The following is a 23,323-nucleotide window of genomic DNA, read 5'->3' on the forward strand; positions in this document are numbered from 1 at the left end:
CAATCAATAATTTATTGGTAAGTTTCATTTTCCAAAGTTATTAGACCTTTGACTGCTATTGTAGAAAACACTCCCTGCCCAGGCCTAGGTGGGCAGGACTCAACACTCATCAAGCAAACAGGCTTCACCAGAGGTGATAGAAACCTCAGCCAGGTTCTGCTCGACCCTTTTTCCTTTGTCCACCAGATGCTGACTGGCTGTTGAGCTGCAAACTTTCCAGTTGATTGTTAACCTTGGATGAAGTAATATGCATTCTAATAGATTTATTCCTGTACCTTTGGTATCTTGGTATCATATCATTTATTTTTAGCAAATACAACAATCAACTTTGAACTGAGAAAAAAATAAAAGGTTGAAGGCTCTCTTCTGGTGCTCATATTTTGACTGATATGCCAATGTAGAAGCTATATATACAATCCAGTCACTTACAGAACAACTTTTTTTTTACAGCTGTACAAGGAAATATCTTCGGAGGTATATGGCATTTTTTATTCCGGCTACAGCCTTCTTGCAACATGATGCGTCGGCTATGGCCGACACTAACAGCTTGTTCAAGCTTCTGTAATCTTATGCAAAGCCTCCTTAGCTTCCATTATCTGTGACGCTACAATTCAGGTCAAGAAGAATAGATTTTATTGTTGCAATCACTTTTTACTGAGTTTTATGTGTTACGTCATCGACGAGTTGACGTTGACTCGACTGCATTTTTTCAGATCAATAGATATAAAAAAAAGACAACGTTAGCATTGTAAATCTAAAATTGCCAGTTGTCTGCATGGAATAAAAGCGAACAATTAAGTACGTTGACGTTAAGCTTCTTGTTCTGCTCCTTCCTTCCTCCTCTGAGCTACAGGAGTCCTTAGCAATACTAGCTTGTAAAGCTACTTTAGCATAGGACCAACCTTCCTGCTTAGCAAATATTAAGAAAATGTGAACCCTGCCAAACCAAACCCCTGACTTCTAACAGTGTATATACCCACCACAGGAGACATTTTAATGTTACATATTTCTGTACTTAAGTAAAGTTTTTGTTCTTCTAGTTACACGATCAGCCACAAGATTAAAACCACTGACAGGTGTAATAAATAAAATTTTTTGGACCTGGCATTCATGTGGATGTTACTTAGACATGTACCACCCACCTAGACCAGACCAGGCACCCCCACCCCATAATAATGACACTCCTTGATGGCAGCAGCCATCCCCAGCAGGATGCAGCCTGACGCAGACACACACACACAAAAACGGTTTAGGAACAACTAAAACAAACATGAAAAACAGCACAAGGTGTTGACCTGGCCTCCAAATTAACTAGATTCTAAACTGATCCAAGTATCTGTGGGATGAACTGGAACAAGCCTGATCCACAGAGGCCCCTCCCCTCAAACCAAAGGCCTCCATTAAAAATATTCAGTTGCCAGACACCACAGGACATCCTCAGAAGGCCCATGTCCATTCTCTGATGAGTTACAACTGTTCTGGAGGCACAAGGGAGGCCTACACAATATGAGGAAGGTGGTCATAATGTTATGCCTGATCGGTGTAAATAAAGGATCTCTTCAATACTTGTGATGACAAATGTTTACTGTTTTGGTTTTGTTTCCATCGTGTTCTTAAAACGTAGCTAAACATAGTCACAAGTTATGATTGGATTTGTTCAGGTTACTAATCAGGTGAGCGATTAAAAAAAAAGAAAAGAAGAAGGAATGCCCCTTATCCCAACCCAGCTGTTTTTCCGCTGCCACACCTGTCTGATAAACCGGTTTGATGGTGATGCATTTCTGCGTAATCAAAACATAGCGGAGTCATGTTTGGAGAATAGAAACCGAAAGTTATTAAAGCAGAGAGGGAAAACAAATCTGAAGTGAAGGGGAGGGTATTGATCAGCTGGACCAGACTGTATAATCAACTTCACTGCCGTGCCATGACACAAGCAAGAAGTCGACTAGTTGCCGATTGCCAGACAGTAACAACACAGACTCCTCGGAGAAGACAGGTGAGGAACCCAGTGGGTCATTGCAGCAAACATGCAGCGGTCCATCAATTATGTGGAAATATTTCACTTAAGATCAAGTCCATTCTACCATGACATGTAAAATATGTAAATCACTCCTGAAATACAACAAATGTACTACTGCAATACACACTCATCTGAAAATGCTAATGCTAACAGAGGGCGATATTAGAGAGAAGGAGGCTGCCAATCAATAATTTATTGGTAAGTTTCATTTTCCAAAGTTATTAGACCTTTGACTGCTAACACTCCCTGCCCAGGCCTAGGTGGGCAGGACTCACACTCATCAAGCAAACAGGCTTCACCTGAGGTGATAGAAACCTCAGCCAGGTTCTGCTCGGCCCTTTTTCCTTTGTCCACCAGATGCTGACTGGCTGTTGAGCTGCAAACTTTCCAGTTGATTGTTAACCTTGGATGAAGTAATATGCATTCTAATAGATTTATTCCTGTACCTTTGGTATCACTGTCATTTATTTTTAGCAAATGAATCATCTGTATACAACGATCAACTTTGAACTGAGAACTTGAACTTTTGTTCTTCTAGTTACACTGATCAGCCACAAGATTAAAACCACTGACAGGTGTAATAAATAACATTTTTGGACCTGTCATTCATGTGGATGTTACTTAGACATGTAGCACCCACCTAGACCAGACCAGGCACCCCCACCCCATAGCAATGACACTCCTCGATGGCAGCAGCCATCTCCAGCAGGATGCAGCCTGACACAGACACACACACAAAAACGATGTCGGAACAACTAAAAAAAACATAAAAAACAACACAAGGTGTTGACCTGGCATCCAAATTCACTAGATTCTAAACTGAAAAGGCTATTAAAGCAGAGAGGGAAAACAAATCTTAAGTAAAGGGGAGGGTGTTGATCAGCTGGGCCAGATTGTATATAAACAGGTGAGTGAAAAGTTTTCACACAGTTGATGAGCATCGTTTTCAAGTGGCTTTCCTGAAGAATTTGAAGAAGTCATCTCAAGGTATGAAGCTCTCTTAATAAAATGTGTAATGATGAAGCAATGTTTGATAATTAACAGAGAAGACTTTTTGCTGCATCTTCAATCATATTTTGAATTCTCTTTCAGACTCTAAACATGGAAATAATCATCACAAAGCTGGATGGGACGTCCTACCCGATGATTGTGAACCCACTTGACACTGTTGGAAATCTGAAAATACACATCCGAGACAAACTGAGGGTGCCTGTCCACAATCAGAAGCTGATGTTTGTTAACGGCCAAATGACACATCTCAGCGACGACTCGAAGCCTCTGTCCTACTACGGCTTGGAGTCCGGCTGCCAGGTTTCCCTGCTGATTGTCGAGCCTCCTACCATCCAAGTGTTCCTCAAAAACGAGAAGGGGCAGACGACCACCTACGACATCAAACCCAACGAGACGGTGAGCGACTTCAAGCTCAGAGTCGAGCAGAGGGAGGGGGTGCCAGTGAGCCAGCAGAGGCTCATTCATCAAAGCAGAGAGATGACGACTGGCAGCCTAAAGGACTATAACGTGGAGGCGCTGAGCACTATCTACATGACCCTCCGCCTGAGATCAGGCTGAGGACATGGTGGTCAACACACCAGGAATTAATCTCCTATAGCTTTTTTAAAATGTTAATATTTTTTAGTACTTTCATTATAAATAATCAATACATTCCACAATGTGTAATTCCCTTTCATCACTTTGTGTTTTGTGACACCAAAATTATACACACAAGATTTAATGTTATGCTTTTATTTTGGAAAATCCATGTTACCTGGACACTGTAAAAAATTAAATAAAAATAAAAGTCTCTAATGTGAATTTTCAAGTCTCATTACATTTCCTGTGTCTTACCGTCAGCTCAGTGGGTGGAGCTGCTTTGTTTCAGATCAAAAGATAAAACAAAAAGACGACTTTAGTATTGTAAATTTAAAATTGACATTATTCAAATATTTCTAAGAGGCTGCCCCGATCATGTACATCAAGGTTTACTATGAGGTCTTCTGGCAGTGCTCTGTAAAAATACATGTCGGGATTCCCGCCGAGATTCCCGACATATCCCGACTCGGACTGTGGAGGCAGAGAAGCGTTGTGCCTCTATGAAGCCCATTGAAGACACCGTGAGAACAGACTACGCATGCGCGAACCTCCTAAACTGTTTGCGTTCATTTCACACAGGGCAGAGAGGCAGAGGTTGATGAGTCTGCCTCAGCCTCCTGTATTCACGTATGCCAGCTTTGAAAACAAGCTCTCCTGAGTAGTGGCATTCTTTATACCGTCAAAACAACACATTTCACGTTTTAATTTTTTAATTTTAAAACAATAAATCAACAATCAAAACATGATTTTTTTTAAAAATATTATTTTTTTATTTCTTTTTCTTTTTTCTCATTAGCCTAGGTGAGGCACTGCCTACCCTGCCTCACCTGACAGCACACCACTGGCTATGGCCGACACTAACAGCTTGATCAAGCTTCTGTAATCTTATGTAAAGCCTCCTTAGTTTCCATTATCTGTGACACTACAATTCAGGTCAAGAAGAATAGATTTCATTGTTGCAATCACTTTCTACTGTGTTTTATGTGTGAGGTCATCGACTAGTCGACGTTGACTCGACTGCAATTTTTTCAGATCAATAGATATATCAAAAAGACAACATTTGCATTGTAAATTCTGAATTGCCAGTTGTCTGTATGGAATAAAGGCGAACAATGAGGTACGCTGACGTTAAGCTTCTTGTCCAGCTCCTTCCTTCCTTCCTCCTCTGAGCTACAGCAGTTGTTAGCAATACTAGCTAAAGCTAGTTTAGCATAGGACCAACCTTCCTGCTGAGCAAATATTAAGAAAATGTGAACCCTGCCAAACCAAACCTCTGACTTCTAACAGTATATACCCACCACAGGAGACATTTTATCGTAACGTATTTCCTTACTTAAGTAAAGTTTTGGTTCTTCTAGTTACACTGATCAGCCGCAAGATTAAAACCATTGACAGGTGTAATAACTAACATTTTTTGGACCTGGAATTCATGTGGATGTTACTTAGACATGTATCACCCACCTAGACCAGACCAGGCACCCCCACCCCATAAGGTCATTCATCCCAGCTGCCATCAGGCTGTACAACACCATCCTGAGTCAATAGTAACTGTACTTTTCTTTTTGCACAAACTAAGCTTCTTTGCACTGCCTGTTTTTGCACAAACCACTACCTCACCAACTCAAAATGTCTTTCTCAAAGCACATTGAGCAATTATTTATTTGTAAAGTTTATCCCACCATTCTCCACACTGTACATACAGAATGTCTTATATTTTCTAGTTATTTCTCCTCCCTATATTTTCTCAGAGTATGGTGATTTTTTTGTATATTCTTTGATATATATTTTTTAAACTTTTGTATTTGTGTTTTTTGTGCTTTTTTGATGACCTTTTCCCTGTTCAAAGTCGTCACTGTCTTTCTGTATATATATTTTTTTGCCAAATTCTGTGCTACTGGAACAAGGAAATTTCCCACACGTGGGATTAAATAAAAAGTCTTACGTCTTATGTCTTATGTCTTAATGACACTCCTTGATGGCAGCAGCCATCCCCAGCAGGATGCAGCCTGATACAGACACACACACAAAAACGGTTTAGGAACAACTAAAAAAAAAACATGAAAAACAGCACAAGGTGTTGACCTGACCTCCAAATTCACTAGATTCTAAACTGATCAAGTATCTGTGGGATGATCCACAGAGGCCCCTCCCCTCAACCCAAAGTCCCCCATTAAAAATATTCAGTTGCCAGACACCACAGGACACCCTCAGAAGGCCCATGTCCATTCTTTGATGAGCTACAACTGTTTTGGAGGCACAAGGAAGACCTACAATATGAGGAAGGTGGTCATAATGTTATGCCTGATCAGTGTAAATAAAGGATCTCTTCAATACTTGTGATGACTAATGTTTACTGTTTTGGTTTTGTTTCCACCGTGTTCTTAAAATGTAGCTAAACATAGTCACAAGTTATGATTGGATTTGTTCAGGTTACTAATCAGGTGAGCGGTTAAAAAAAAAAAAAAAAAAAAGAAGAAGAAAAGAAGAAGGAATGCCCCTTATCCCAACCCAGCTGTTTTTCCGCTGCCACACTTGTCTGATAAACCGGTTTGATGGTGATGCATTGCTGCGTAATCAAAACATAGCGGAGTCGTGTTTGGAGAATAGAAACCGAAAGCTATTAAAGCAGAGAGGGAAAACAAATCTGAAGGGAAGGGGAGGGAGTTGATCAGCTGGGCCAGACTGTACATAAACAGGTGAGTGAAAAGTTTTCACACAGTTGCTGAGCATCGTTTTCAAGTGGCTTTCCTGAAGAATTTGAAGAAGTCATCAGGTATGAGCTCTCTTAATAAAATGTGTAACGATGAAGCAATGTTTGATAATTAACAGACAAGACTTTTTGCTGTATCTTCAATCATATTTTGAATTCTTTTTCAGACTGTAAACATGGAAATAATCATCACGAAGCTGGATGGGACGTCCTACCCGATGACTGTGAACCCATATGACACTGTTGGAAATCTGAAAATACACATCCGAGACAAACTGAGGGTGCCTGTCCACAATCAGAAGCTGATGTTTGTTAACGGCCAAAGAACACATCTCAGCGACGACGCCAAGCCTCTGTCCTACTACGGCTTGGAGTCCGGCTGCCAGGTTTCCCTGCTGATCGTCGAGCCTCCTACCATCCAAGTGTTCCTCAAAAACGAGAAGGGGCAGACGACCACCTACGACATCAAACCCGACGAGACGGTGAGCGACTTCAAGCTCAAAGTCGAGAAGAGGGAGAGGGTGCCAGTGAGCCAGCAGAGGCTCATTCATCAAAGCTTAGAGATGACCACTGGCAGCCTAAAGGACTATAACGTGGAGGCGCTGAGCACTATCTACATGACCCTCCGCCTGAGAGGAGGCTGAGGACATGGTGGTCAACACACCAGGAATTAATCCCCTATAGCTTTTTTAAAATTTTATATTTATTAGTAGTTTCATTATAAATAATCAATACATTCCACAATGTGTAAGTCCCTTTAATGACTTTGTTTTGTTTGGGCGACACCAACATTGTACACACAAGATTTAATGTTATGCTTTTATTTTGGAAAATCCATGTTTCACTGTAAAAAAAATTAAAATAAAAAATTCTAATTTGTATTTACACGTCTCTTCGCATTTCCTGTGCCTTAACCATAAGCTCAGTTGGTGGAGCTTTTGTTTAGACGACTTCTCCGAGAAGAGGTGAGGAACCCAGTGGGTCATTGCAAACTTGCAGCGGTTCATCAAGTATGTGGAAATATTTCACATAAGATGAAGTCCATTCTACCATGACATGTAAAATATGTAAGTCACTCCTGGAATACAACAAATTATTTAACCCCAACTGATGCAATGAGTAGCTTCTCATTTCTTAATCAAAACCATGTCGAAAGACATCCCGAGGTCGTAGAAAAGATGTTAATCTGTTTGAGAAGAGTCAAACATCTAAGCAGATTGCAGAAACTACTAAAATTGGGTTAAGAACTGCCCAACACATTAAAAACTGGAAGGATAGTGGGGAACCAGTGTCTTTGAGGAAGAAATATCGTCGGAAAAAATCCTGATTCATCATAATCTGTGATCACTTAAACGTTTGGTGAAATCAAATGGAAGAAAAACAACAGTAGAACTCAGTGCTATGTTTAATAGTGAAAATAAGAGCATTTCCACACGTACAATGTGGAGGGAACTCAAGGGATTGGGACTGAACAGCTGTGTAGTCTTAAGAAAACCACTGATCAGTGAAGCTAACTGGAAAAAAAGGCTTCAGTTTGCGAGGGAGCATAAAGATTGAACTCTGGAGCAATGGAAGAAGGTCATGTGGTCTGATGAGTCCAGATTTACCCTGTTCCAGAGTGATGGGGGCATCAGGGTAAGAAGAGAGGCAGATGAAGTGATGCACCCATCATGCCTAGTTCCTACTGTACAAGCCTGTGGGGGCAGTGCTATGATCTGGGGTTGCTGCAGTTGGTCAGGTTTAGGTTCAGCGACATTATGTAGCCAAACAATGAGGTCAGCTGACTTCCTGAATATACTGAATGACCAGGTTATTCTATCAATGGATTTTTTCTTCCCTGATGGCACAGGCATATTCCGAGAAGACAATGCCAGGATTCATCGGGCTAAAACTGGGAAAGAGTGGTTCAGCCATCCCCAGCAAGATGCAGCCTGACACACACACAAACAAAAATGGTTTAGGAACAACTAAAAAAAAAACATGAAAAACACCACAAGACCTGGCCTCCAAATTCACTAGATTCTAAACTGATCCAAGTATCTGTGGGATGAACTGGAACAAGCCTGATCCACAGAGGCCCCTCCCCTCAACCCAAAGGCCCCCATTAAAAATATTCAGTTGCCAGACACCACAGGACACCCTCAGAAGGCCCATGGAAATGCATATATGGTATATGTCAATGTTCAGGCAGGATATTGTTTTGAAACCTTTTTTATTTTTTTAATGACAGCAAATAGTCACACCGGTTGTCCTCCCGGGTAAATTTGACCGGGCTTTTTCAATTGGTTTCAATGTAAATGTGTAAAATGATTACACCATTCTGTGTTACATATTTTTGGCCTACTTCATGACAAGTCATTACCACATATTTTAAACTTCTTTTAGACATGTTTTATGAAAATAAACCTAATATAGAAGATATTATTAGTTATTTGGGATAACTACTGATTAGTATATGTAAACCATTAGTCAGGCTACCCTAAGGTCAAAATTTACTGATGCACTTGTTTTCGTAAATAAGAGAGTAAAGAAATATAATTTGCAAAGTTCAACATTTATTTTAAAAACTCTTTCTTTGATATTTTTTATAAAATAATAAACACAGAAATACAGGGCAAGCATGTGTGTGCATGAGGGACAGGCCGTTAGCCCCTGACAGGGGGCTGTAATCCGTTTACGGCTGTATACACTGGTGACCTGCAACAAAAGTAATAAACAACAAATCATTCAAAAATTAATTCTTATTTCACACAAGAATGCAATGCATTGACCTGAATGAATATAGATAAATATTACATGAAAAAAAGTGCAATACCTTGTCGAGGTTGTGGATTCCCTCTTTTTCTTGTTATAGTCAAGGATGATCTTTTGTCCTCCGTGGTGCTACTAAAAGCAGTGTCCCAACGCAGAATGCTCATGAGAAGCAAATTTTTTTTCTGTCTTTGGGGCAGTAGGAGACAAGAGAATGTCTCCTCTTCATCACGCTGTCTCAGAGTGAAATGTGAAATTCCTCGAGGACGCTGTATTTATAATCTCAGTTTTGTGTTTATAGTTATCTTGTCCAGAATTGGAGAAAGACAAATCACAGGTGTGAAATTAACATGTTCACAAATGTTTAGCCTTGACATTTGGTGTTGTCTGGCTGTGTGGATGGGTGGGTGGGTGTGGGTGGTTGTGTGTTCATTGTGCTGAAAACCACAATAGTGTGACCCATTGCACCACTAAATATGACCCGGGAAGACAACCGGTATTATAAATTTTGATAAAACACACATAATTTAACAAATATAGTCATAATTAATTTGAGCTGTAAAGAGCATAGCAGGGGACCATCCATGTAATTTTCAGGCAATTATATGGAAGAAAACCAAAGTTATGACAGTTTACATTTTGAAAGCGGGTCAAATTGACCCGAAGACAACAGGAGGGTTAAGCAAGAAGTCGACTAGTTGCCGATTGCCAGACAGTAACAACACGGACTCCTCGGAGAAGACAGGTGAGGAACCCAGTGGGTCATTGCAGCAAACTTGCAGCGGTTCATCAAGTATGTGGAAATATTTCACTTAAGATGAACTTCTACCATGACATGTAAAATATGTAAATTACTCCTGAAATACAACAAATGTACTACTGCAATACACACTCATCTGAAAAGGCTAATGCTAGCAGAGGAGATATTAGAAGGAGGCTGCCAGTCAATAATTTATTGGTAAGTTTCATTTTCCAAAGTTATTAGACCTTTGACTGCTATTATAGAAAACACTCCCTGCCCAGGCCTAGGTGGGCGGGACTCACACTCATCAACCAAACAGGCTTCACCTGAGGTGATAGAAACCTCAGCCAGGTTCTGCTCGACCCTTTTTCCTTTGTCCACCAGATGCTGACTGGCTGTTGAGCTGCAAACTTTCCAGTTGATTGTTAACCTTGGATGAAGTAATATGCATTCTAATAGATTTATTCCTGTACCTTTGGTATCTTGGTATCACTGTCATTTATTTTTAGCAAATGAATCATCTGTATACAACGATCAGCTTTGAACTGAGAAAAAAAGGTTGAAGGCTCTCTTCTGGTCCTCATATTTTGACTGATATGCCAATGTAGAAGTTATATATACACTCCAGTCACCAACAGAACAACTTTTTCACAGCTATACATGGAAATGTCTTCAGAGATGTACGGCATTTTTTATTCCGGCTACATTATCCTTCTTGCAACATGATGCGTCGGCTATGGCCGACACTAACGGCTTGTTCAAGCTTCTGTAATCTTATGTAAAGCCTCCTTAGTTTCCATTATCTGTGACACTACAATTCAGGTCAAGAAGAATAGATTTCATTGTTGCAATCACTTTTTACTGTGTTTTATGTGTGACGTCATCGACGAGTTGACGTTGACTCGACTGCATTTTTTCAGATCAATAGATATAACAAAAGACAACGTTAGCATTGTAAATCTAAAATTGCCAGTTGTCTGTATGGAATAAAAGCGAACAATTAAGTACGTTGACGTTAAGCTTCTTGTTCTGCTCCTTCCTTCCTCCTCCTCTGAGCTACAGCAGTTGTTAGCAATACAAACTTGTAAAGCTACTTTAGCATGGGACCAGCCTTCCTGCTTAGCAAATATTAAGAATATGTGAACACTGCCAAACCAAACCTCTGACTTCTAACAGTATATACCCACCACAGGAGACATTTTATCGTAACGGATTTTTTGGACCTGGCATTCATGTGGATGTTACTTAGACATGTACCACCCACCTAGACCAGACCAGGCACCCCCACCCCATAATAATGACACTCCTTGATGGCAGCAGCCATCCCCAGCAGGATGCAGCCTGACACAGACACACACACAAAAACGGTTTAGGAACAACTAAAACAAACATGAAAAACAGCACAAGGTGTTGACCTGGCCTCCAAATTCACTAGATTCTAAACTGATCCAAGTATCTGTGGGATGAACTGGAACAAGTCTGATCCACAGAGTCCCCTCCCCTCAACCCCAAGTCCCCCATTAAAAATATTCAGTTGCCAGACACCACAGGACACCCTCAGAAGGCCCATGTCTATTCTCTGAAGAGTCACACCTGTTTTGGAGGCACAAGGGAGGCCTACAATATGAGGAAGGTGGTCATAATGTTATGCCTGATCGGTGTAAATAAAGGATCTCTTCAATACTTGTGATGACTAATGTTTACTGTTTTGGTTTTGTTTCCACCGTGTTCTTAAAACGTAGCTAAACATAGTCACAAGTTATGATTGGATTTGTTCAGGTTACTAATCAGGTGAGCGGTTAAAAAAAAAAAAAAAAAAAGAAGAAGAAGGAATGCCCCTTATCCCAACCCAGCTGTTTTTCTGTCTGATAAACCGGTTTGGTGGTGATGCATTGCTGCGTAATCAAAACATAGCGGAGTCATGTTTGGAGAATAGAAACCGAAAGCTATTAAAGCAGAGAGGGAAAACAAATCTGAAGGGAAGGGGAGGGAGTTGATCAGCTGGGCCAGACTGTATATAAACAGGTGAGCGAAAAGTTTTCACACAGTTGCTGAGCATCGTTCTCAAGTGGCCTTTCTGAAGAATTTGAAGAAGTCATCACAAGGTATGAAGCTCTCTTAATAAAATGTACAACGAGGAAGCAATGTTTGATAATTAACAGTGAAGACTTTTGCTGCATCTTAAATCATATTTTGAATTCTCTTTCAGACTCTAAACATGGAAATAATCATCAAGACGATGGATGGGACGTCCTACCCGATGATTGTGAACCCACATGAGACTGTTGGAAATCTGAAAATACACATCCGAGACAAACTGAGGGTGCCTGTCCACAAACAGAAGCTGATGTTTGTTAACGGCCAAATGACAACTCTCGGCGACGACGCCAAGCCTCTGTCCTACTACGGCTTGCATTCTGGCTCCCATGTTTCCCTGCTGATCGTCGAGCCTCCCACCATCCAAGTGTTCCTCATAAACGAGAAGGGGCAGACGACCACCTACGATATCAAACCCGACGAGACGGTGAGCGACTTCAAGCGCAGAGTCGAGCAGAGGGAGGGGGTGCCAGTGAGCCAGCAGAGGCTCAATCATCAAGGCAAAGAGATGACGACTGGCAGCCTAAAGGACTATAACGTGGAGGCGCTGAGCACTATCTACATGACCCTCCGCCTGAGAGGAGGCTGAGGACATGGTGGTCAACACACCAGGAATTAATCCCCTATAGCTTTTTTTAATTTTATATTTATTAGTATTTTCATTGTAAATAATCAATACATTCCACAATGTGTAATTCCCTTTAATAACTTTGTGTTTTGTTTAGGCGACACCAACATTATACACACAAGATTTAATGTGATGCTTTTATTTTGGAAAATCCATGTTTCCCGGACACTGTAAAAATAAATAAAAATAAAAATCTGTAATGTGGATTTACACGTCTCTTCGCATTTCCTGTGCCTTAACCGTTAGCTCAGTGGGTGGAGCTTTTGTTTAGGCGACACCAACATTATACCATACACACAAGGTTAATGCTATGCCTTTATTTTGAAAAATCCATGTTACTGGGACCTGAAAAAAAAAAAAAAAAAAAAAAAAAAATGAAAGTCTCTAATGTGCATTTACCAATAGGATTAACACGTCTCTTCACGTTTCCTGTGACTTAACAGTCAGCTCAGTGCAGGGCCCGAGTGGGACTCATTTTCAGATGGAGTTTCATGCCATATCAAAATAATGTAATTATAACTTTACATGTTAAGCCTACAATAGCACACTGTTCTCTAAAGCCTTGTAATTCCGTGTATATTTTCTAAAATAATTCCAGTTCAGTGGAAGTAATGGTTGCTTCACAATGTGGTTTTATAACATTATAATCAGAACTTAGATTTCACAAATACAACATGTCCTTTTCTGCGAAATCAAATATCAAGCAAATTAGTGTTCACATATCTAATCCTTAAACATGAATAAAGAATAAAATAAGTATTGCACTGTTCTCTGCAAGTTTGTTATCCACAGTGCACTCTGGACCTGTGGGCTCATGACTGGTGCTTGGTGATGCATCTTGCATCTGAGGGACAAGGCAAAGTTGGTCAAACTTTGTGGCGTCGCATCATACTATTATTTAAATTATGTAACGTTAGGTTAGACAGGCTATATGTTACAACGCCACGCAATTCATTGACTTGATAGACTAATTAGTTAACTTGAACGGTGCAGGTAAAGTTGCATTTTGTTCAACATCTTGTCTTACCCGTTTCATCATCTTCATTGGTCGTTTCAGACAGCGAGCACGTTTTATTGAAAAAGCTGCCGATTTTTGCACATTTAGCTGCATCTGTCTCCAGTGCTTTTCTATTTTTAATTCTCGCTTTTTCTGCACCACCCTTGCTCTTTTTATTTTCCATTTTGCAAACACCCTTGCACTTCTGGGGCTGGAGCCAGGCTCCAAACACCACTGACAGTGTGAAGGAAGAAGTCGACTAGTTGCCGATTGCCAGACAGTAACAACACAGACTCCTCCGAGAAGACAGGTGAGGAACCCATGGGTCATTGCAGCAAACTAGCGGTACATCAAGTATGTGGAAATATTTCACTTAAGATGAAGTCCATAACCATAACATGTAAAATATGTAAATCACTCCTGAAATACAACAAGTACTACTGCAATACACACTCATCTGAAAAGGCTAATGCTAGCAGAGGGCGATATCAGAGAGAAGGAGGCTGTCAATCAATAAAATATTGGTAAGTTTCATTGTCCAAAGTTATTAGACCTTTGACTGCTATTATAGAAAACACTCCCTGCCCAGGCCTAGGTGGGCGGGACTCACACTCATCAACCAAACAGGCTTCACCTGAGGTGATAGAAACCTCAGCCAGGTTCTGCTCGGCCCTTTTTCCTTTGTCCACCAGATGCTGACTGGCTGTTGAGCTGCAAACTTTCCAGTTGATTGTTAACCTTAGATGAAGTAATATGCATTCTAATAGATGCATTCCTGTACCTTTGGTATCTTGGTATCACTGTCATTTATTTTTAGCAAATGAATCATCTGTATACAACGATCAACTTTGAACTGAGAAAAAAAATAAAAGGTTGAAGGCTCTCTTCTGGTCCTCATATTTTGACTGATATGCCGATGTTGAAGCTATATACACAATCCAGTCACCAACAGAACAACTTTTTTTTACACCTGTACAATGAAATGTCTTCAGAGGTATATGGCATTTTTTATTCCGGCTACATTATCCTTCTTACAACATGATGCGTCGGTTATGGCCGACACTAACAGCTTGTTCAAGCTTCTGTAATCTTATGTAAAGCCTCCTTAGCTTCCATTATCTGTGACGCTACAATTCAGGTCAAGAAGAATAGATTTTATTGTTGCAGTCACAAATTTCTACTGTGTTTTATGTGTGACGTCATCGACTAGTCACTAGTCGATGCTGGCTCGACTGCATTGTAAATTTAAAACTGCCAGTTGTCTGTATAGAATAAAAGCGAACAGTTAAGTACGTTGATGTTAAGCTCCTTGTCCTCCTCTGTTGGGTTTTGTGTTCTCGTTTATTGTGGTTTTGTGCTTTTATTTTGAAGCTGTATGTTCGGTGGAGGTCACGTGAGCCTCTTGGGCCAATGAGATGTTATGGGCGCGTTTTTTGTTGTTGTTATGAGCTGCTTTTCCGCCATGTGAGTTACTGACTGAGAAGAGATGTGGGAAAAAAAAAGAGAACAAAAAGAAGAGATGGTGTGGATTTTTCCCTCCTAGGATGGCAGAAGGAACAGAAAACGTAACATGCTCCTTCCTCCTCCTCTGAGCTACAGCAGTTGTTAGCAATACTAGCTTGTAAAGCTAGTTTAGCATAGGACCAACCTTCCTGCTGAGCAAATATGAAGAAAATGTCAACCCTGCCAAACCAAACCTCTGACTTCTAACAGTGTATATACCCACCACAGGAGACATTTTAACATATTTCTGTACTTAAGTAAGGTTTTGGTTCTTCTAGTTACACTGATCAGCCACAAGATTAAAACCATTGACGGGTAATAAATATCATTTTTTGGACCTGGCATTCATGTGGATGTTACTTAGACATGTACCACCCACCTAGACCAGACCAGGCACCCCACCCCTTAGCAGGAACAAGGAACAACTAGACAACATGAAAAACAGCACAAGGTGTTGACCTGGGGGGTATTGCACAAAAGTAGAATTAAGACATCGCCTCCAAATTCACTAGATCCCAAATTGATCAAGTATCTGTGGTATGCACTGGGACAAGCCTGATCCACAGAGGCCCCTCCCCTCAACCCATAGGACCCAAAAGCCCCCACTAACAATATTCAGTTGCCAGACACCACAGGACACCCTCAGAAGACCCATGTCCATTCTCTGATGAGTCACGACTGTTTTGGAGGCACAAGGGAGACCTACACAATGTTAGGAGGATGCTCATAATGTTATGCATGATCGGTGTAAATAAAGGATCTCTTCAACTACTGTTGATTTGCGATATACGTCATGATGTTTTTTGTTTTTCTTTTACTGCACTGTTAGAAATACTTGTGATGGCTAATATTTTCTGTTTTAGTTTTGTTTCCCTGTAATCGTGTTCTTAAAATGTAGATAAACATAGTCACAATTTATGATTGGGTTTGATTAGATTACTTCAGGTGAGCAGTAAAAAAATAAATCCCCTTATCCCAACTCAGCTGTATTCCGCTGCCAAACCTGTCCAGTAGTCTGATAGGCTGGTGGTGATACGTTGCTGCAGAATCATGTTTGGAGAATAGAAACCGAAAATTATCAAAGCAGAGAGGGAAACGAATCTGAAGTGAAGGGGAGGGTGTTGATCACCTGGGCCAGACTGTATATAAACAGGTGAGTGAAAAGTTTTCACACAGTTGATGAGCATCGTTCTCAAGTGTCCTTTCTGAAGAGTTTGAAGAAGAAGTCATCTCAAGGTATGAAGCTCTCTTAATAAAATGTACAGCGAGGAAGCAATGTTTGATAATTAACAGAGAAGACTTTTTGCTGCATCTTCAATCATATTTTGAATTCTTTTTCAGACTCTAAACATGGAAATAATAATCGCGAAGCTGGATGGGACATACAACCCGATGATTGTGAACCCACATGACACTGTTGGAAATCTGAAAATACACATCCGAGAAAAACTGGGGGTGCCTGTCCACAGACAGAAGCTGATGTTTGTTAACGGCCAAATGACAACTCTCAGCGACGACACCAAGCCTCTGTCCTACTACGGCTTGCATTCCGGCTGCCAGGTTTCCCTGCTGATCGTCGAGCCTCCTACCATCCAAGTGTTCCTCAAAAACAAGAAGGGGCAGACGACCACCTACGACATCAAACCCGACGAGACGGTGAGCGACTTCAAGCTCAGAGTGGAGCAGAGGGAGGAGGTGGCAGTGAGCCAGCAGAGGCTCATTCATCAAAGCAGCGAGATGACCACTGGCAGACTGCGGGACTATAACGTGGAGGCGCTGAGCACTATCTTCCTGACCCCCCGCCTCCGTCACCAGCAGCCTCCTACCATCCCAGTGTTCCTCAAAAACGAGAAGGGGCAGACGACCACCTACGATATCAAACCCAACGAGACGGTGAGCGACTTCAAGCTCAGAGTCGAGCAGAGGGAGAGGGTGCCAGTGAGCCAGCAGAGGCTCATTCATCAAAGCAGCGAGATGACAACTGGCAGACTGCGGGACTATAACGTGGAGGCGCTGAGCACTATCTTCCTGACCCTCCGCCTGACTATCCGTCAGCAGCAGCCTCCTACCATCCAAGTGTTCCTCAAAAACAAGAAGGGGCAAGCAACCACCTACGATATCAAACCCAACGAGACGGTGAGCGACTTCAAGCTCAGAGTCGAGCAGAGGGAGGGGGTGCCAGTGAGCCAGCAGAGGCTCATTCATCAAGGCAGCGAGATGACCACTGGCAGACTGCGGGACTATAACGTGGAGGCGCTGAGCACTATCTTCCTGACCCTCCGCCTCCGTCACCAGCAGCCTCCTACCATTCAAGTGTTCCTCAAAAACGAGAAGGGGCAGACGACCACCTACGATATCAAACCCAACGAGACGGTGAGCGACTTCAAGCTCAGAGTTGAGCAGAGGGAGGGGGTGCCAGTGAGCCAGCAGAGGCTCATTCATCAAAGCAGCGAGATGACCACTGGCAGACTGTGGGACTATAACGTGGAGGCGCTGAGCACTATCTTCCTGACCCTCCGCCTGATCCGTCAGCAGCAGCCTCCTATCATCCAAGTTTTCCTCAAAAACGAGGATGGGGAGAAGACCACCTATGACATCAAACCCAATGAGACAGTGAGCGACTTCAAGCGCAGAGTCGAGCAGAGGGAGGGGGTGCCAGTGAGCCAGCAGATTCTCATTCATCAAAGCAAGGAGATGACGACTGGCAGACTGCGGGACTATAACGTGAAGGCGCTGAGCACTATGTTCATGACACCAGAAATTGATCTCCAATAGCTTTTTTTTTTTTTTTACATTCCACAATGTGTATTTCCCATTAAAAACTTTGTGTCTTGTTTAGGCGACACCAAAATTATACACACAAGATTTAATGTTATGCTTTTATTTTTGGAAAATCCATGTTACCTGGACACTGTAAAAAATTAAATAAAAATGAAAGTCTTTAATGTGAATTTTGACGTCTCATTACATTTCCTGTGCCCTAGCCTCAGCTCAGTGGGTGGAGCTGCATTGTTTCAGATGAAAATGTAGCCCGGTGGAAATTCATGAAGAATAAAAAGGGCATATGTTTAAATAAATATGTTAATTGCATAATAAATAGCAGTTAAGATTTAAAAATGTCTAAGTTCATGGTTAATAAATGTCATTTAAGGTTAAAAAGTAAGTTAAAAACATTCAGTAAAAATAAGCATTCAGTAAAAAAGTAAATAGTGTAATGGTATTGGTGTATTGAACTATGCATTTAATATGTTAATTATTTGTTGTTATAAATGTCTGTAACTATGACTAAAGTACAGGAAGAAATAGACACACAAATGGGTTTGAATGTATTTTATTTTGAAAGGTGTGCAAGTGAGCCTTGTACCTGTGGAAAAAAAAATAACAAACAGGAAGTGAAGAGAGGGCGGGAGAGAGAGAGAGGCCGAGGAAGAGAACGAAGTATGGACTGCTCGGTGTGAACAGTGAGGGAAAAGAGACTGTGAGTGAATCACCAGGGTCGAGGAGGTGTTCGACCAGGACTCTTCGGAAGACTTTGAGGTGACTTTACTGTCTGTTTGAGCGGACAGCTCAACTCAAGATAAGTGAAAGAAGTGAAGCTAGCGGCTAAACAAGTGGCTAGTAGTTTGCACGGACTTTGCTAACAGGCTAGCGGCTAGCGACCCCTATTGACGGCAGAGCCTGTGTTACCACGCGTGTGGAGCTGCGGACGACGGAGCCGAGCCACAGCGAGATCGGCGGCGGTGTGTGTCTTCTTCTCCTCCTCTGGGTGGATCGTCTTTCTCCTCTCCTCCTCCTGTTTCGGCCATTCTCCAGCGTGGGTGTGTGAGGCTTCAACACCTGTGGATTAAGGTACCTCTCCTCCTTTTTCTTTTGCCCTGTAGTGGCGAAGCAGCCATTTGTTTGAGGCTACAACGTACCCGAGCTGCATTCAGGCCTGCATCGGTTGAACGGTATATTTGAACAATTGAGTTTACTTTATTGCCGGCTATTTTATTTTCATGGGGCCCATTTAAATGTCATGGTGATAATTATTGTTTTTGAGAAGGTCTGAAAAAAGTGTGTGAACCTGCTGAACATAACTTGTGAGTAAACCATTCCTGTTTTATATACACTAAACAGTTGTGGTCACTGAGTTTAATATTTTAAGTTCATTAAGGTCAAAGGGAATAATTTTATGCTTAAAAAGTGATTAAAAGGTACTGTGATTTAAAAAAGTATTTAAGTTCATAAGAGTAAATTGAGGGTTAAAAACTTGATTTAAAGGGGAAGTTAAGTCAACATTTAAAAATCACTTTTCACACATACTGTTAGGGTATACATTTAAGTTTATTACAGAGACCCAATCTTATTGCTTGATAGCAAGAAAGAGCTCAGGTTAGCCACCTCTCACTATAGTTTCATACACTAGAGAGGCGCTACATAAAATGGAGGCACCGCTGGGATTTTAGTGTGGGTTTCTTGTGTTTTATATATATTCTGGGAAGTTTGAAGTTTAAAATAGTGCTAACTGCTAAGCTAAAATGGCAACTCAAGCTGAGCTAGCATCAGAGTTAAAGGGATGGTGCCGTGGCGAAGCAGTAGATGAGGCTCATGCAGTTATGGTTATCATTAAAGAAGATGTGACCTATGAAGCCATTGAAGAGACAATGCAAACAGTGAAGAGTTGGGGACGTGTGCGTGTCAGAGGCCGAACTTTCAACCTACAGCACAACCGGTACCATGTTTTGTGTGAATGTAGGGAACCGGTTATAGGTGACCTAGTTCCCCCGGAAGTGGCTCCTATTGACGGTGGAGGGCCATGGTCAATCATCCGAGCAAATCAAAATACTGACGACAGTGAACAAGTGTCTGGGTCACCGCCAACAGACAGTCAACACGTGGAAGACCTCCGCACATTGTTCCCGACTGAAGAGGCTGCCGCCAAGTCAACAGAGGCTATACTTCGGGCAGTGAGTGATTTGCTCGACAAGACATCCAAGTCATCAAGTGAACATGGAAGCTATCGCCGCCTACGAGTTTTCTCTGGGTTATCTCCCACGCCAGCTGGAGAAGAGCAGTTCGAACACTGGCTGGGTCAAGCACGGCTCATGGTGGAGGAGTGCGACTGCTCGCCAAAAGAGAAAAGGCGGAGACTGATGGAAAGTGTTAGAGGTCCTGCTCTAGACATTTTAAAAGCTGCACGAGCTAGTGATCCTGACGTGAGCCCTGAAGACTGTTTAGAGGCGCTTGAGCATGCATTTGGGACAGCAGAGTCAGGTGAAGAGTTATACTTTGCTTTTCGGTTACTGCAGCAACAACCAGGTGAGAAGCTGTCTGACTTCCTTAGACGGTTAGAACAGTCGTTGGGCAGGGTTGTGCAGAGAGGCGGTCTTCCCTTTGGTTATGCAGATAGAGCAAGGCTCGAGCAGTTGTTGCGTGGTGCCATAGCCTCTGATCTGATGCTCGTCAATCTTCGTCTGAGAGAGAGGAAGGAAAAGCCGCCAACCTTTCTCCAGCTGTCAAAAGAGATACGCACAGAAGAGGAATACGAGGCATCGAGAAAGCAGATTACACCTGTCGTGCACAGATCATACAAGCAAAATGTGGATGCAAAGCGAATTGAAATCCAGAACTTGAAGTCTGAGATCAAAGAACTCAAGACACTTGTCGCTGCTGTTGTGTCTAAACCAGCTCAAGATGGGCCAGCTAGTGATGAGAAAACTCCCCCAAAAGTTGCGCCCGATGAGTGTAGTTCTGACAGCGAGATAGTAGCTTTAAAAAAACAGTTAAGGCACCTACAGCAGAGGTTCACTAATAAAGTAGCTGAACCTCGAGCCTCTGTTTCAGCTGTAAATGCATCAAAGCCAGTTGCCAGCTCTCCCCAAAGATCCTTTAAAGTCCCAGAGGAACATTTTTGTTATCGATGTGGAGAAAATGGGCATTATGCTGAGAAGTGCCAAAACCCAGAAAATCAGGCTAAAGTTATCAAGAGACTTATTCAGGCCCTGAAGCTGTCAAAAAATAACAAGCCGTCAAGTGATGCCACAGTTAGTAGAGTTAACTGCTTTGTGAAGAAAAGTGCAGCTGACATGTCAGACAAAGTCAGCATACCAGATGGTTTGGTTGGTCCGCCTAGCCTGGTGCCGTTGAAGGTTAATGGACAGCCCTGCACTGCTTTGTTGGATAGTGGCTCGCAGGTGACGATCATTTTTGAGCCCTGGTACCAAAAACACCTACCTGACGTCCCTATTCAGCCAGTGTCTGGTCTTTCCCTGTGGGGTTTGAGTGAGTCTGGAGTTAGCTACCCGTACCGTGGTTACGTGGTGGTTGATTTGGAGTATCCAGCTGAGGTGGTAGGGACCAGTCAGACTGTTACTGTCCTCGCACTCATTTGTCCTAATCCGAAGACAGGAGATGAGACATCTGTTGTGGTGGGCACCAACGCTAGCCATGTGAGACGCTTGGTGAACCAATGCAAGGAAAATGGTGTTGATGTCACGAAAACACTTGGGTTTCGAGTTGGTGTCCAGGAGGGTCAGCCTGCCCTCAATGGGACTGCTGTCCCCACCAGTGAAGATGAGGCTGGCTGGGTCAGATGGATGGGGCCAGGCCCTTTGATCTTACCATCCGATGGTAGCACTCAGGTGGTGTGCAAAGTTGAGCTGAAAAAACCAGTTGGACCAGAAATCCTGATGGTAGATTCGGCACCAGCAGCTGCCTTACCTGCTGATGTGTTTCTCCATCCCATGGTTGTGCCCAGTGGGGCTTTGGATGTTAACAGCTTGCGAGTGTTAGTCAAGAATGAATCTTCGAGAGAGACTTCCATACCTCCGGGAACAGTGATTGGAGGCATGTACCTCGTTGATTCGGTTGCTACTATCCCCCCCAAAGAGACTGTTTCCCCGGAGTTTGATGAGAGTGTGATAAACTTTGGAGACTCTCCTATCTCTGAGCAATGGAAAAACAGACTACGACGGAAGTTGGCTCAGAAGTCTCATGTGTTCTCCATGTGTGAGTGGGATGTGGGTTTGGCCAAGGGGGTGGAGCACCAAATCCGGCTCTCTGACTCCCGGCCTTTCCGTCAGCGATCGCGCCGGCTAGCCCCTGCAGACATCGAAGATGTTCGAAAGCATTTACAAGAGTTGTTGCAAGCGGGGATCATAACTGAGTCGCGAAGCCCCTATGCTTCCCCTATAGTTGTTGTCCGAAAAAAGACGGGAGCTATTAGGATGTGCATAGATTACAGGCTGTTGAATAGCAGAACCATACCTGACCAATATACCACCCCCTGCATTGAGGATGCACTAAATGCTCTCACAGGGAGTCAGTGGTTCTCTGTTTTGGATTTGCGTTCAGGCTATTACCAGATAGCTATGTCCGAAGAGGACAAAGAAAAAACGGCATTTATTTGCCCGTTAGGATTTTTTCAGTTTGAGCGCATGCCACAGGGCATTACAGGGGCTCCAGCAACCTTTCAGAGGTTGATGGAGAGGGCAGTAGGAGACATGAACCTCTTGCAAGTGCTGGTGTACCTCGACGATTTGATCGTGTTCGGAAAGACGCTTGAGGAACACGAAGAGAGACTGCTCAAGGTTTTGGATCGTCTTGGAGAAGTTGGGCTGAAACTTTCAGTGGACAAGTGTCAGATCTGTTTGCCAAAGGTCAAGTACCTAGGTCATATTGTTTCTGCCGAAGGTGTCGCGCCCGATCCCGACAAGATTGAGGCCGTTACCACCTGGCCTCAGCCAACAAACCTGAAGACGTTGCAGTCTTTCCTTGGATTTTGCGGATATTACCGTAGATTCATACAGAATTACTCTGCAATCGTTAGACCGCTGACTGAGCTCACCAAGGGCTATGCTCCGACTCAGAAGAGAAACAAGCATGCCCCAGATTTAGACAAAGTCTACTTGAAGGAATCAGAGCCCTTTGGAGATAGATGGGACAAATCCTGTACAGATGCGTTTCACCAGATCATCTACTGTCTGACCCACGCACCTGTTCTGGCATTCGCTAATCCACAAAAGCCGTACATTCTTCATGTCGATGCAAGCTTCAAGGGTCTTGGGGCTGTATTGAACCAAGAACACCCTGAAGGCCTGAGACCGGTTGCGTTTGCAAGCCGAAAGCTGAGTTCTGCTGAGAAAAATTACCCCATACATCAGTTGGAATTCTTGTCACTCAAGTGGGCTGTAGTCGACAAATTCCACGACTACTTGTACGGGGCAAGATTTACAGTACGCACTGATAACAATCCGCTGACGTACGTGTTGAGTACAGCCAAGCTCAATGCGGTAGGGCATCGC

General features: G+C 42.6%; 4 protein-coding genes across 4 annotated transcripts; all 4 read left to right on the forward strand.

Moving 5' to 3' along the window:
- Positions 1-3,074: 3,074 nt before the first annotated feature.
- Positions 3,075-3,589, forward strand: LOC311493206 (polyubiquitin-like; the record flags this gene model as incomplete). The annotated part of the gene is made up of 1 exon (XM_084551766.1): positions 3,075-3,589. Exon 1 carries the CDS (start codon positions 3,122-3,124, stop codon positions 3,587-3,589), a length of 468 nt encoding a protein of 155 aa, XP_084407892.1. The 5' UTR covers positions 3,075-3,121.
- Positions 3,590-6,496: 2,907 nt separating this feature from the next.
- LOC311493207 (polyubiquitin-like) lies at positions 6,497-6,964 on the forward strand (the record flags this gene model as incomplete). Its single annotated transcript, XM_084551767.1, has 1 exon — positions 6,497-6,964. The coding sequence occupies one exon, from the start codon at positions 6,497-6,499 to the stop codon at positions 6,962-6,964; it is 468 nt and encodes a 155-aa protein (XP_084407893.1).
- Positions 6,965-11,725: 4,761 nt separating this feature from the next.
- On the forward strand, positions 11,726-12,526 carry LOC311492909 (polyubiquitin-like). Its single transcript, XM_084551354.1, has 2 exons — positions 11,726-11,918; positions 12,023-12,526. The coding sequence occupies exon 2, from the start codon at positions 12,032-12,034 to the stop codon at positions 12,497-12,499; it is 468 nt and encodes a 155-aa protein (XP_084407480.1). The 5' UTR covers positions 11,726-11,918; positions 12,023-12,031; the 3' UTR covers positions 12,500-12,526.
- A 3,862-nt stretch (positions 12,527-16,388) lies between these two features.
- Positions 16,389-17,813, forward strand: LOC311493209 (polyubiquitin-like; the record flags this gene model as incomplete). The annotated part of the gene is made up of 1 exon (XM_084551769.1): positions 16,389-17,813. One exon carries the CDS (start codon positions 16,389-16,391, stop codon positions 17,811-17,813), a length of 1,425 nt encoding a protein of 474 aa, XP_084407895.1.
- Between the last annotated feature and the right edge of the window lie 5,510 nt (positions 17,814-23,323).

The sequence above is a fragment of the Chelon labrosus genome (assembly GCF_963514085.1).
Source record: "Chelon labrosus genome assembly, chromosome: 9".
NCBI lineage: Eukaryota > Metazoa > Chordata > Actinopteri > Mugiliformes > Mugilidae > Chelon > Chelon labrosus.